The sequence below is a fragment of the Ovis canadensis genome, chromosome 8, assembly GCF_042477335.2.
Source record: "Ovis canadensis isolate MfBH-ARS-UI-01 breed Bighorn chromosome 8, ARS-UI_OviCan_v2, whole genome shotgun sequence".
Lineage (NCBI taxonomy): Eukaryota > Metazoa > Chordata > Mammalia > Artiodactyla > Bovidae > Ovis > Ovis canadensis.
The window spans coordinates 39,700,924-39,715,402 of NC_091252.1; the positions used below are offsets into that span (position 1 = coordinate 39,700,924).

At 41.8% G+C, this 14,479-nt stretch overlaps 1 protein-coding gene across 6 annotated transcripts in view; it reads right to left on the reverse strand.

Moving 5' to 3' along the window:
- Nucleotides 1–4,707: 4,707 nt before the first annotated feature.
- Nucleotides 4,708–14,479, reverse strand: part of AFG1L (AFG1 like ATPase) — a 197,326-nt gene continuing 187,554 nt past the window's right edge. For 4 of the 6 annotated variants that reach the window (XR_011258581.1, XR_011258580.1, XM_069598185.1 and 1 more), the window contains 3 exons: nucleotides 11,692–11,832; nucleotides 7,894–8,007; nucleotides 4,708–5,784 (listed from right to left, as the gene is read on the reverse strand). Coding sequence is in view for 2 of the 6 variants with exons in the window: in XM_069598185.1 (XP_069454286.1) it covers nucleotides 5,656–5,784; nucleotides 7,894–8,007; nucleotides 11,692–11,832 (384 nt within the window). In the remaining 4 variants the exon portion in view is untranslated. Of the gene's footprint in view, nucleotides 5,785–7,893; nucleotides 8,008–10,563; nucleotides 10,672–11,691; nucleotides 11,833–14,479 lie in introns of those variants that run through there. The other 2 variants (XR_011258582.1, XM_069598186.1) reach the window with 2 other exon arrangements.

Consider the following 14,479-nt stretch of genomic DNA (forward strand, 5'->3'; position numbering starts at 1 on the left):
CACTCTAGTGTATGTTGTTTTCCTTTAATCTAGTGCCATAAATATATTTAGATTTTGTGCCTTAGAAAAATATTTAGTGTTATTTTTGTATGTGGGTTTCCAAACTTGGGGCTTCCCTTGTGGCTCAGCTGATAATTCTCCTGCAATGCGGGAGACCTGGGTTTGATCCCTGGGTTGGGAAGATACCCTGTAGAAGGGAACGGCTGCCCACTTCAGTATTCTGGCCTGGAGAATTCCATGAACTGTATAATCCATGGGGTCACAAAGAGTGGGACACGACTGAGCAACTTTCACATTCACTTTCCAAACTTGTATTAATGGTGTTGAATCTACTCCCTCAGTGGTGTGTGACTGTTGTCCATACGTAGAGACAGTTCATTGCTTCTGATGCTGCAGAGGATTTCCTTGTGGGCAGAGTCCACTTTCATTAGCGATTCATTCCCCTAGTGACAGACTCCAGGCGGCCTCCAGTTAATCCATCTCTTTGACATTCAGTTTTCTCATCAGACAAAGACTGGTAATGATAACACCTCCTTTACATAGTGACTATGCCAATGGACACTTCACAGGTTTGCTAATCACCATGTCCCAGGTCTCTGCCATCCAAATGACGCTGTGAGGAGCAACCCTCTTCAGTGCCCCCACACCCACATCCTTCCTGTCCTAACCCTCAAGGTCCACAATGGCTCAGTAAATGCGGGCAGACAAGGCCATTAGCACAGGATTTGGGACTAGAAAACATATTTCCTGGCTGTGTTACCTTGGGCCTCCGTTTCCTCATAGGAGGTAGGGATAATCACACTTTCAGAGAACTGCTGCAGACGGAACGAGAGAATAGAAGCGAGTGCTCTGCAAAGTGGGAAGCAATGCTAGGTTAGCCAGTCTGTTACTAGTGGAAGTGGAGAAGGCAGGAGAGGCGGGGGAAGGAGGAAAAGCAGAGGAAGGAAGAAGAGGAACAGGCTCGGGGAGGCAGCAGGCAGGCCTTGGTGTGCCACTGGTCCCAAGCCCCAGGTCCCCCGAGGGTCACAGCAGCAGCCTTGTCTCCCTGGGAAGTGCCCTGGTGCAGTCAGGAGACCCACAGAGGCCCACCTCCGTGTGGGTACTGGCTGTGTGGTCAGGGTTCGTCAACCCTGGCTCCACATTAGCATCCCATGGGGAGCGTTACCAAGTACTGACCAGATCCCCACATCTCACCAACTGCATCTGACTCTCCGGTGTGGGAGGTAGGCCTGGAAACAGCAACTTTAAGAACCTCAACTCTCCAACTCTGTGTGATTCTTGGGACTTTTTTGCTGTCATTTCTTCTCACTGACCACAAGATGGTGCTCTCTTTCTGGGAAATCTCTGATGTTCAACAAATAATTCATTTTATTAATCCTGAAAGAATTAGTTTGAAATGAACAATCTTCACAGCATCTCATTAAGCCAGAACTCTGTGCCCAAGTTGTCCAGCCGTGAAATGTGCACCTTTCCCTTCTGCTAGAGACCATACCAGGTTAGGACAGGTCATCTTGTGTTACAAAGCAGAGTAGGCTTTTATTGTTGCTTTCTGATCAAAATCATTACAATCAATAACAACTACTATTCCTTTAATCTTTTACCATTTGCAAAGTGCTTTTTACCAACTATCCTCAGAATATGAGGATAGTTTATGAAATGGCTATTATCGTTGTCATTTATAGATAAGAAAACCAAGGTTCAAAGCACTAGTTCAAGGTTATGAAGCAAAAGCTGACAGAACCAGGTTCAGGGCCCTTCCCACCTACTTGGATAAAGAGAGAGGTGCATCAGAGACACCAGCTCTCAATGGATACAGCCCTGAGAGAGGAAGCTTCTCAGACAACCTCTGCAGCCTTCCTGAGCAGGCTTGGAAGACGGACGGACAGATGTCCTTCTGGAGTTTCACACTGTCACACACGGCACACAGGTCAGCAGATGATATGTTTGATTGGGTTCAGCGAGGAGCTGGGGTGACGGATGTGAAGCTTCTAGTGCAGAGTAAGGTAGAGGCAGCAGAGGCTCGAGAAGAAGACAGGCTGGATTACTTTAAATTTTCTGTTCCAGGAAAATGAACTGCTGTGCCAATGAGAAAGAAGAATCTGCCTTAAAGAAGAATTTAACAGACTCATCTCCAAAGAAAATAATTTTTTACCAGCCAGTGATGTCTTACGAGGCTAGTGGATCTGAGGAAGGTTATATACAAGATCACAGATTTACTACCAGAATTTCATAATCTATCAGGACCAAATGTCAGGACCCAGGACCCCAATTCCTCAGGGTGTTTTGATCCCAGATGAAGGGGCTGCAACTGTAGGCTCAAGCTACTTGGAGTAAGAAGAATGTTTTCAGGACAGAAGCAGTTACATGAAAGTTTATTAAGTCAGTGTTTTGATCACCTTACTGACTCCAATGTACATCTTAGCAATTCAGTATGCTGTTGGACCCATTTTCTCTACCTCAGCTTCACTGTCTACAAGTGGTATAACAGTACCTATCTCACAGAATTGTTATAAGGATCAAAATAGTTTATATATAAAGCACTTAGAACCATGCCTGGCACACAGTAAGCACAATGTGTTTCTTAAATAATGCTAAATAAATAAATGGATATGAATATGTCCATTTACATATTTTACAAATAAAATTTTAATTTTCCAAGTTCCAAGTAATTTTTAAATTATGTTATTTGCGCACCTAAAGGTATAGGAAATATATTCAGAGGGCATAAAATAACGCTTTATGACTAAAACTTGAAATCCCACTGAAAATACATAAATTTGATTAGAACAGTACTAGTCTTTGGAGCCTTGTAAACATCAGAAATAGGTTAAAAATTCTTTAAGTCTACCATGTCATTATTACTGATGTTAACAGATAAGCCTATCCATGGTCTAAAGAAATACAAGAATAATGCAGTAATCAGATGTTTCTCTCTTTTTAAAATATTTTTCTTTTTCTCTACTTGATTTCTTCTAAATTTGGAAGTTAGTGGTCATTTTGGAGGCATTTTCCCAACAATAAAAACCCTCAGCATGACCCTTGGCCACCTCTGAAGTGGGCGGGAGCGTAACACAGCGACAGTCAGTTCAAGTGTCATCTTCAAGGACAAATTAAAAGCAGCTCAAAAAGAGAGACAGAGCATCTGCTCTGAGAAAGTTCACATGATCCCAGGGAGAGAGACTGGAATGCTGAGACGGCAACTGGGGCGGGGCTTGGAAGAAGCAACACATATATTGAAATGTCGCTTTCCGATCTAGAGTCATTTTCCTCTCATTTTGGCATTAATTTCCTTTTTAGTAGAACTACCATATTGTTTCAAGGTAACAGGTTTTCTTGAAGGCTTTTGTTTCTTTTTCTTGTAGGCTCTTTTATGAAACAATTTGTGGAGAGGAGATGGAATAACATTGTACCATTTCCAGCTACCTCCTGATAATCCCTCCTCCTTCCTTCTGGTACTTAGGCCGATATAACAGACCCTTACACTGTCTCCTCATCCCATCCCCACAGACCCCACTCTCAGCAAGCCCCTTCCACCAAGGCCTGTCCCACCAAGTGCAGACATGATCTGGGCACTCAGGCGGAACCTGAACTATAGTTTTACCTTGCAGCAACTGTATTTTAAAAGGAGTTTAAGTTCTTTAGTACCAAAATTATAAGGCATTTGCACTGAGAACTCCATAAGCTTCTGTACATTTAGCTAGGGCCCTAACTAACATCACATTATTGTTTCTATGGAAAAATCAAATTCTCGTTTCAAATACCTGACCTCAGATGAACTTGTACAACAGAACTTGAGTGGGGGACTATTCACATATACCCACACACTCAAGGACAGCTCCTCTTTCTATCAAGCAGACTGTCCACCAGTCAGTCTGTCTAGCATTCACACTGTCTTTTTATTAAAGGATAACATATCTGGCCAAAAAAAAAAAAAAAAACAACTGTGAAAACAAAAAGCTTAGATTAAAAGACTAAAATTAAACATTTTATACTTACTGAGTACAAAGTAATGGTTCTGTTGTAAATTTATTAAACAAAAAAAGAATTACTCTGAAAAATGATCTTGCTTTTATAGAGGTAGTATGGTAAAAAACATAGTATGTGAGTTTTGTAGTTGTAAACTATGAATCTCCAGTCAAGCTGCTTTTCTGAGCCTCAGTTTTCTTGTCTATAAACAGGGATGGTTACATTGTCTCTTGAGGATTATATTTTTATGCAAGATTTAGAAATTTCTAGCAATAAATCTGGCACAGTGGTTATTTCCTGTCCTTTCTCCCTTGTAACCTGTTTAACATCTTTTTGAACTCACTGTTTCACTTCAATAACAATATTTTCAAATTGCATTTAATTTTCAGAAGTTTTGATTTAAATGTTTCACTATTCTTGGGTACCCTACCTATCCATCTGATTGACTTAGGTTAAGGTACAAAATAGACTAGTATGGGTAGATTATTAACTTATAAATGACATAGTTTCAAGAGTTTACTTATGTTGATAATCGTAATCATTTATTCAAACTGACTCACCTGTGCCTACTCTCCCAAAATATTTAATTTTTACAAGATTTGTGGATTTCAATTCTTTTTCTCTTTTTTTTTCTTGAATAAGGATTCAGACTCTTGTAACAACCTCAACCAAGGTTCCTTCTGTGAGTGACAGTTAGCAAAGTCAGGCTATATTTGAATGAGTCAAGGAATGACTTCCATGGAGGGCAAATCAGATTTCATTTAAGCAGATTCGTCAAGCGACCATTCTTTCCCATTTACTGTTAAGCCCGTCGCACTGCAGAAGCAGAGGCAAGGGTGGGAGTGACATCTGCGAGCAGAGCAAACACACGTGAGCAGCGGGAAGGAGCTGCGGTCCACGGGGTCTTATGGCCTCAAGTGAGCAGAGTCCATTCTGCTGCTTAGTGTGGTCCAGGACACCACCCCTCCCGACACTCTCTCACCGGTCCCCATTCCTGGTATTTGTCTTCCGGGCTGTCAGGGTTGGGGGAATCTGCCTGTCGGTTGAAATTTGACACCCGTTTCTTATTCTATGGTTTCATAATCCTTCATTTTTTTCAGTCAGTTGTGTATCCACTGGAGATCAGGTCCTGCCTGCAAAGCTTGAACTCAGGGTAAAAAACATACTCTCTGCTGTAAGGAAGCCTAAAGACTTGGGAGATTTAAAGTAATTTACAGCCCCCAACAATCACAGAGATCAGTCCATCAGATCTCTCTTTTTGTTTTGAACTGAAATGTAAGGTTTTTTCCTCCACTCTCATAAAGATGTGTTTCTATCATGCAGCTACCAGGTAGCCAAAAGTTCACAGATGTCCAGATACCCTGCGTTTACAGAGTGTGTATGTATTCAAGGTTCATTCAGGTTGCTTAATATGAAACCAAAATGCCTGGTCCTACATTCAGCTTGATAAGAGTGCTGATTTTAATTGTGTGGTATAGAAATAAGGCCAAATAAACAGGCAAAAAGTAAACCTAAAAATGGCTTTAACTTACTAAACCACTATATCTTTGACAGCAATTTTAGATAAAAATGGTCCAGAGGACAAAGTGCATAATTAATGATGAGAAAATGATTCCTTCCAGTCCCATAATAAAGAGTTCTCCCTGCAGTAATCATTTGCCCAGGGTTTTATTCACGCAAAAGGGATGGTTACTTCTTGCTTCTGTCTCCTTCATTCCAGTACTGTTCAGTCTGCATTTCTGTGAGTCGGGAAATTGTGCGCTGAAATGCAAAGATTTCCTCTTCTCCAGTAAACATGGCTAGTCCTTCCGCTGAGTCCTAATTATCAAAAAAAAAAATAAAACAACAATCCAGCACCAATTAAAAGCTCTGCAACTAAAAATTTAAAGAACTAAGTACAAGTTTAAAAAATACTTTTTGAGCCTATATTATAAAATAGTCTACAAATTTTTTTCATTAAATTAGACTAGAGAATCAACTAATTTTACCCAATAATTAGAGAGTCAGCTAATATAAATTAGACTAGAGAATCAACTAATTTAAACCAGTAATCAATAAGCAGAACAAACTACCAGGAAGAAAACATTAGATGAATAATTAAAGCTGAAACAACACTCTAATATCCAAATAAGACAACTTTTGCTCAGATGAAAGTTCTCTACAAAATCTAAAGGAAGGACATTCTAGACAGAAAAGGAATTCTTTCTAAAAAAGTGCATGCCAGAAAGAAGTCAGGACCTCCCTGGTGGCCCACTAGCTAAGACTCCAAGATCCCATTGCAGGGGGCCCGGGTTCTATCCCCAGTCAGGGAACTAGATCTGTTATGCTGAAACTAAGACCCAGCACAGCCAAATAAATAAAAATAAATACATATTTTTTTAAAAAAGAAATAAGCAACAACAAAACCCAGTAGTCTGGTATATCAATATGCGGCTGAGACTCTCCCTTGAAGCTTCACAGTCAGGGCCACGTTCCCAAGGGGAGGCCTGAGGGCTAATCTCTTTTTCCAACTTGGGTGACTGAGAGGCCTTCTGTGGACCTGGAGATTGTGTCTGGGAGCAAGCTTTGGGAAGGCCAGAGCTGTTTTTGGTCTTGAGCTGCTGGGACACTTGATCCTCCCATGTAGGTAGGGTTCAGCTGGGGAGCCCTCGTGAGGCTAGCAAATAACCTGGGACTGGTGATTTCAACACAGGCTATAGCTTGTGAGTGAACATTGAATCTTGCCTCTTTCCTTAGGAGTTTGCTATTATACTCTCAGAGAAAAGTTCTGCACTCCTAAGTCCAAATTACTGACCTACTGTAAAACTGCATGACCCTACAGCCACATGCCAGGATTTCTTCATGTCTTATTGACCCTGAGTGCTGAGCATACTTTGCCCTATATCTGAACTCTGATCAGAAGAAAAATTCAAAAGCCAATGATTTAAAGAACTTCAGAAACTGAGATGAAGTAGCCCCTTAAGAATATTCTTCCAAATTGTCAAAAGACATTATTTGGATGTATTGCTCTCAGAGAAATGGGATCACAAGCAGTTATGTATTTCTACATGTAGATTTAAAAATCATATTTTGAAAGTTCACTATTAAATAATTATTGGCCTCATTTTCCCAAACTCCTAAGAATGCATAATTTCAACTCAGGTCAATAAGGAATGGTTTCCTCATTCCAAAGGGTCTTTTACTACTGGGGTTGAAAGAATGGGGCTCCCCTCATTTAGGGGGGGTGAGTGTTTATACTTTTAAATTTTTTACTAATATTTCAGTTGTCTACAGTTGAGAAATATACCATGTAATATTCATAAAGAAAAAGGAAATGCAAAGCCGCTTCTGTTTGGCCTGGAGTGAATCACCAGACCCCCAAGCTCCAGGAGAACTGGGCCAGCATCAGCTGGTTTCCAACAGAGTGTCCTCAGAGCCTGGCACCCACAGGTGCTCCACAAATGTCTACAGAATGGGGTTAGGAGATGAATCGTGGATTTCTTTTTAAGCAAAGGGCCTTGTCAGGCACAAAGTGCTAGAACAGCCAGTCCACATGATTGGATACTGTGTCATGTGCTCTACAGATCCAGCAGACATGAAGGAGGATATCCAGAAAAGGCAGCGTGGCGGGGTTGAGGGAGTCCAGAACCAGACGTGGGTGCCTGGTGGCCAGCTCTGGCCTGCCACTGGTCAGTGGTGTAACTGCAAGCCCCTTAGTCCACCTCCCTGGACTTCACTTTTATCACAAAGATTCCTTCCACCACTCTAAGGCTATAATTCTCTATATTTACTGATGTTGAGGATATGTCTGCTATACTGGCTTTAGAAGAAAGCGGCGAATCAGTGGTTAAATACATACTGCATTCCTTCTTTAAAACGTAGCCATGCATCAAACCAAAACAATTAAGTTGTTTTATAATAAAAAGAGATTATGTTAATATCACCTACCTGGCTCAGCCCCAAATCATCCATCAGTATTCTGCTTTGCTCCAACTCACTGTCATGATGATCATACAAAAATAAGCTTGATATAGGAGTTGATGCAGAGCAAATTATGCGCACCTGAAACAGAGAAAACGAGCAAATGGTGTTACTCCTTATCTTTAACAAGTTGAAGGCAAAAACAAATTTCTCATAAAATAAAAATCTGTTATAACAGGGAGCTTAAGATTTTTGCTTTTAAATGGTTCTAAATATATGTAGCAAAATTGGTACTTGGTGAAATATACTTTTACGAGCTTACAGAATGTGTATTTATAAAGAACAATGCCTTGAACTCCTCTCTTTGAATCTAACTAACAGTCTTAACTTCATTTCTCCTTCTACACATTTTCTTCAAGTTCTATCTTTATTTTGGAAAAAAAATATTTTAAAAGCTTTAATCTATCACTTTTTTCCTGTTTCATTAATCTGTTTTTCTAATTAGAGATTTTACCTAAATATCCAAAAGTTACCCTAAAGCTACTAAAATTTTTATTAACCTCCATGTTTTAAAGTCCACAAAAAGAGCATAAACAAAATGTAGTTGTCAAAATTTCAAAACTGGCAGGACCCATCTACACTGTATCTTCTTCATTAATGGAAAAAAAAAAAACCTTGCATAAATAAGTGAATACAGCATTTCTTTAAAATAGATTTCAATATTTGGGAAAGCTTTTTTTCTATTTCTGGAATATCTCTAAAATGTAAATAGACACACCACATAACCTATATTCAGATAGCCTGGGATTCAAAAATTCCAAATGTATTTTTGAAACAAAATACTTTTTTTTAGGAAAACCTTTTGACCATTTTCATACTTTTTCTAATAGTCTCTTTAAAGTGCTATTTTTAAACTGCACAGTACTTTACAAATACTTCCACACAGCTTACACCGCCTTCTGAAGTAGGGAACAAAGGTTTTAGGGGGCAGCTCCAGGCCTGAAGAGTCTCAGCTCGTGACACCAGTCCTGATCTCTTCCAGTTCTAAGTCCAGTGGCTTTTCCATTACCTCTGAGGTTGACATTTCACCTGACTGTGTGAAGCCCATCTCTATGCGCATCAGAGATGCTCCCCCGATGCACCGTTACCCCTCTGCTGCACATGTGACAGCTAAATCCAGTGCACTGCTCCTCTGATTACACCCTGAGTTACCAGACTCTGCCTTGCTATCAGCATCCAGCCGGACATCCTTGAAAAACACTAAGCTTGGCATGAATATTTCTTGATAACATAAGTGTTTGAGTGAATGTCCATGTGTAATCACACACCAGAAACTGCTTTCACAACTTAATAAATTTTATGTACGTTAGATTAAAACATACTCTTCCTGATGTTTCAGGAGATCTGAATTTGTTTTCAGGATTCACAGCCATCCTTTTAAAATCATTATTTAAGTAAATATGCTGATATCCATGGACATAGGAGCCTGGTGGGCTACAGTCCATGAGGCTGCAAAGAGTCAGACATGACTGAGCAAACATGCGCTATCAATATTTTAAAACAATGTATTGATGTTTAACTAGTCTTTCCATATATAAATGACCTTCTACCTCCTCTTATAAATTATTTTAACCACAAATGACACTTTTTTCATTACTTAGATGGAAATGTCCTTATTTCACAGATTTCTATAAATGCATTCTAAAACGATGTCTGTTTAATGCTTCCAATTTCTGAAATAAGAATTTCAGCTATTATTTAAGAAGAGTATAAACTTTAAATGTGTGCTTTAGTTAAAGCAAATGTTAGGAGAGTAGTTCTGATGTTCCATCATATTGCCTGAAAAATCTTTTTGTCTAATGAAGAAGTTAAACAGTGTGGGGAGGTTGGATCAGGGGGTAGGACTGAGGGGTAGGGATCATAAGCTTTCAAAAATAAGAGTTTATCAATCTGCCACTCTAAGAACCACCTACCAATGCACCCCTCCCACTTTCTTCTTGAAGCGCTGCCCTCTGAAAACAGAGTGCTACCTCTGGGCAATGTATTCCAGACCCCACATGATTATTTCAGAGCAGAGTCTCTTGATGAGTAATCCAGAAGGAGACAAGTAACCACTTCGATCCCCAGCCCTGGTGTTCTCAGCTTCCTGCTCACAGGGCCCCTTGAGAGCAGGCAGCATATTCTGATGGCACTCACGGAGGCAGGTTGCCTTTCATGCTCAGGCCCATCACAGGGCCTGTGCTGCCAACTCCCCACTCTGCACGTGGAGCCCAGCCATCACAGCTCAGTGTTTATGAGCAGCACCTGAGGAGCTGGTGAACCAGCAGGCTCCAGGGCCCCTCCCTGGTCTTCATCTGCTGGCGTGGGGTAGGGTGAGTTCGGGAATCTGGATCTTAAGGAGCTCAGATGATTCTGGTGCAGCTGGTCCTCAGAAGGACTTCCTTGGCCTGCTCCCAGTTCCCACACAAAGATCAGCCTACTGTCCTCCTGGACTCCCACGGCACCAAGTCCCCCACACTCAGTCCTCAGAACATTTACACTCAGTTCTGCACACATTTAATCAGTGTCTCTTCAACACTAGACTATCAGCTCCATGAAGGCAGGCAACATGCCTGGCTTTGCCTGTCACTGAATTAGCACTGTGCTTGGTGTGAAGATTGCTGAATGAATGAATGAAGGAAACATTAAAAATCTCACCTCTTCCTCCCAGCAGATTCTGGTACCTTCTCCTCCCTTCAAGGTCCCTTCAATTTTAGTCAATCACTGCTCTACTTCAGTACAAGGAATAAGGAGGGAAGCCTGTATCTAACGGTAGAACAATATTTCACTCTTAACTTGAAGTGGTACTTTACCTTCTCTGTAAGTATATTTACAGGTATATATTATTATTAGTGGCTCATTGTTGTTGCTGTTCAGTCATGCCCAGCTCTTTCCGACCCCATGGACTGCAGCACGCCAGGCTCCCCTGTCCTTTACTATCTCCTGGAGTTTGCTCAAATTAATGTCCATTGAGTCAGTGATGCTGGTGGCTCACCTTCATTGAAAGCTTACCGTATGCCGCACAATGTTCTAAGTATTTTACCTGCTCATTGCATTCTCACAACAATCTTATGAGGTAAATACCATTATTATCCCCTTTTTCTAAAGAAGGCAATTCAAGCTAAGTTAGTCTTCAAGGTATTCAGCTTGGTCCCAGGGTCCACTTCTTAACCACTAGCAATAATGCCTCTGATGAATGGACAAAGGCTCGGCGACTCATGCTGGTAATAAGATAACTGGGTTTTTCTTGCTTGTTTAGGGACAATGATAGTTACTGGGGTTTCCAAGTCAGAGGGAGAGAAAACTAATACTGAGAATGGCCCTTTAGTCATTCATTCATTCATTTTGTTCATTCATTATTTCATCAGTCCAATAACTGATTCACGTGACAAATGTTTACTGAGCACTCTACCTAGGTAAGGCATCGTGCTGTGCATACTCACAGACAGAGCACATGATATGCTCAGGTGAATGATGGGACTGGGAAGATAGCAGAGCATCTTATGATGGGATTTTTAATACAATATGATTACTGTTACCGCCGCCACCAATAGTGCTTGTGCAGCATCAGCATGTACCAAGTGCTGCTTTAAAAGATTTACCTGGATTAGCTTGTTCTGTCCTCACAATAATTCTCTGAAGTAAATACTACTTCAGAGTAGTATCTTCGATTTGTATGTGACTGAGGCATAGAGAAGTAAAGCCCGTGGTAGACCAGGATTCCAGCAACAATCTTGCTCCACGGTCCAGAATATTTAGTTCTGAGAAAATATACCACAGCCTTACCTTGAAATCATAAAAGTTATCGATGAGAGTTATGAATCTCCTAGCTTGGGTCCTCTTTGCCAGGGTAAATTGTGGAATGTTTCGTAAAAATACTGTATCAAAATTCCTTGACAGTTCCAAATAGTCACTGGCTCCAAGTGGCTATAATTAAAATGAAATAGAAAACAGAAAATGGAAATAAGTCAATTCTGGTTGAAAATATCTCTCTTTCTCGTCACGGTATGATCTAGGTGTAGCTTTGAGGTAACCTGACCAAACACAGTGGTGTTTTCAGAGCAGGCTGAGGACAGTGTGCTGCTGCTGCTAAGTCGCTTCAGTCGTGTCCGACTCTGTGCGACCCCATAGACGGCAGCGCACCAGGTTCCGCCGTCCCTGGGATTCTCCAGGCAAGAACCGTGGAGTGGGTTGCCGTTTCCTTCTCCAGTGCATGAACACCCTACTTAATAGGGATATAAACAGAAGGGAAGAGAGAAGACAAGCACATGGTGGGACGTGGGAGAATGATTCTAGCCACCTCAGCTGGTGTCCTGGAGGCCCACATCCTAAGTCTGGTCTCACTCGTTTTATTTATTTGACATGACTTTAAACAAGTCCAAATAAGTCCTTCCTATGACTCAACTGCAAACTGTCACTACTGGTAAACGCAGCTGTCTTTATCACAGCAGCTGAGTATTATGTCACCACTTTGAAATAAAGACTATGCTCCAGTATAAAAAGCATCAGACAATATTTTTTTGTTTAATTTGATGTACAATTACTGAAATACAATGTAGTGAACACTGCTAACCTCTGTAGGCAATACCAGAGGGTTTTCATACAAAAGTAGAGCAAGCCCTCGAGCATAGCTTGGTGCACCTGTTACCTCCCCACACAAGGAGGATGCAACCCTCGGGGTCCACAGAATCATCACAAAGGTGCTGCCTGCAGGTGTAACGTGCCCGTTCCTGAAACATGAAGGTAATTCATGACAGTTATGAAGGCAATCCACACATTCTCTGGGGTCAGAAACACTCCCAGGAGAGTCACTTCTCATTTTAAGTCGGGTGTGAATGGCTGTACCCTGTGAACAGGAGCCATGAGCGGGGTCAGGAGGAAGTTTCTGGCCGTGAGAGAATGCAGAGACTCAAAGTCCAGAAGCCCGTCTCAGGTCCTTCTGGAAGCTCTCAGATCCCAACAACTGATCCCAGGAACCCAGATCGCTAAGCCTCAGCTTCTGGCAGAATTTATCAGTACTCCTCCCTGTTTAAGAGTGTCTCCCTTGGACTTCCCTGGTGGCTCAGTGGTAAAGAATCTGCCTGCCAATGCAGGAGACACAGGCTTAATCCCTGATCCGAGAAGATCGCACGTACCGTGGAGCAACTAAGCCCGTGTGCCACAACTATGGAGCCTGTGCCCTAAAGCCTGTGCTCCACAACAGGAGAAGCCATCACAATGGGAAGCCCGCGCACAGCAACTAGACGGTCGCCCCACTCGCCACAACTAGAGAAAAGCCCTCGCAGCAATAAAGACCAAGTATAGCCAAAAATAAACAAACTAACTAAATAAATAATTTAAAAAAAGAATGTCTCCCTCGTTGGGGTGGTCATTTGCATTAAAACTTCCGCTTTAGAAATGTAGATACAACTATGTTCCTGGGAAAATCAAGGAATTGCAAGGAGGGGGAGAGTCATCCTCACCTTAGAGTCCACCCTTTACACCTGCCACTCTCCTAACAACTAGCTGAAATCAACTATACTCAGAAAACTTTTCCTGTAGGTGTGGGGTGGTAAGAATAAACTGGAGAGGGAGGCCTTGGGGAGGTGGTTCCCTCAAGAAAAGCAGCTCTAAGAAGGATGCGCAACAACTACGAGCCCAGGGGCACACCACCAGAGAGTGGGCACAAGGAAGAGCTGATGCCTTGAAACCTGCTTAGAGATGCCCCTTCTCCCCTCTCCTCCACCAACCAGGTAACAAGTGGGGCCAGAGATGACCTTGTGTTTCCCCGTTTCCCTGCGCTGGCTGGACAGCCTCTGTCTCTAGACCCACTGTCTGATCTTAGCTGAGACTCCCCACTCACCTCAGCCACACAAGGGCTCGCAGGTGTGTGTGGTATGACGCTGCTGTCAAGGCTGATGTGGGCCAGGAGGGTGTGTTAACAGAGCAGCTCGGAACAAGAGCCCTGCACAGCCTGAGTTTGAATCCTCAGTCTATCATTTATTAGTGATGTGTCTTTGGCAAATAACCTCATCTTCCTGTTCCTTAGTTTTCCCATCTGTAAAATGGGAATTGATTCCTATCTCACAGGGTTGTGAGTATTAAACAAAACAATACATGTAAAACGTTTAACACAGCACCTGGAACAGACATTACCACTCAACTCACTTTTGCCTTGCTCACTACCCCTGATTACATCCCAAACCCAAAATCAGCCTTTGTGCATTTTCCTGTCCTCACAGTCACAGCAGAGAATCAGATGAGACTGTGAAATCCCATATAATAAAAACAATTCCCGAAGGGGTGAGGGGGAAGGCAAGATACAGTGTCCTCCCAGAAAAAGGAGGACTCTACAAAAAGACACTCACGTTCTGAGGGTGGCACACACTACTTCTTGGGGATCAGTCAGAATTTAGTGTCTCATCTTTTGTAAATCAGAAAGTATATGTAAAAAAAAACTGTAAAGCCTCATTTTAGGTATGCAGTTATATATAATTAAGCTCACTCTTTATGCATGGATATGATTTCTATCAGTATAACTACATGCCCAAGGAAAATCATTATCAGAAGTGCACTGAAGTGCCTAGGGCAGCTG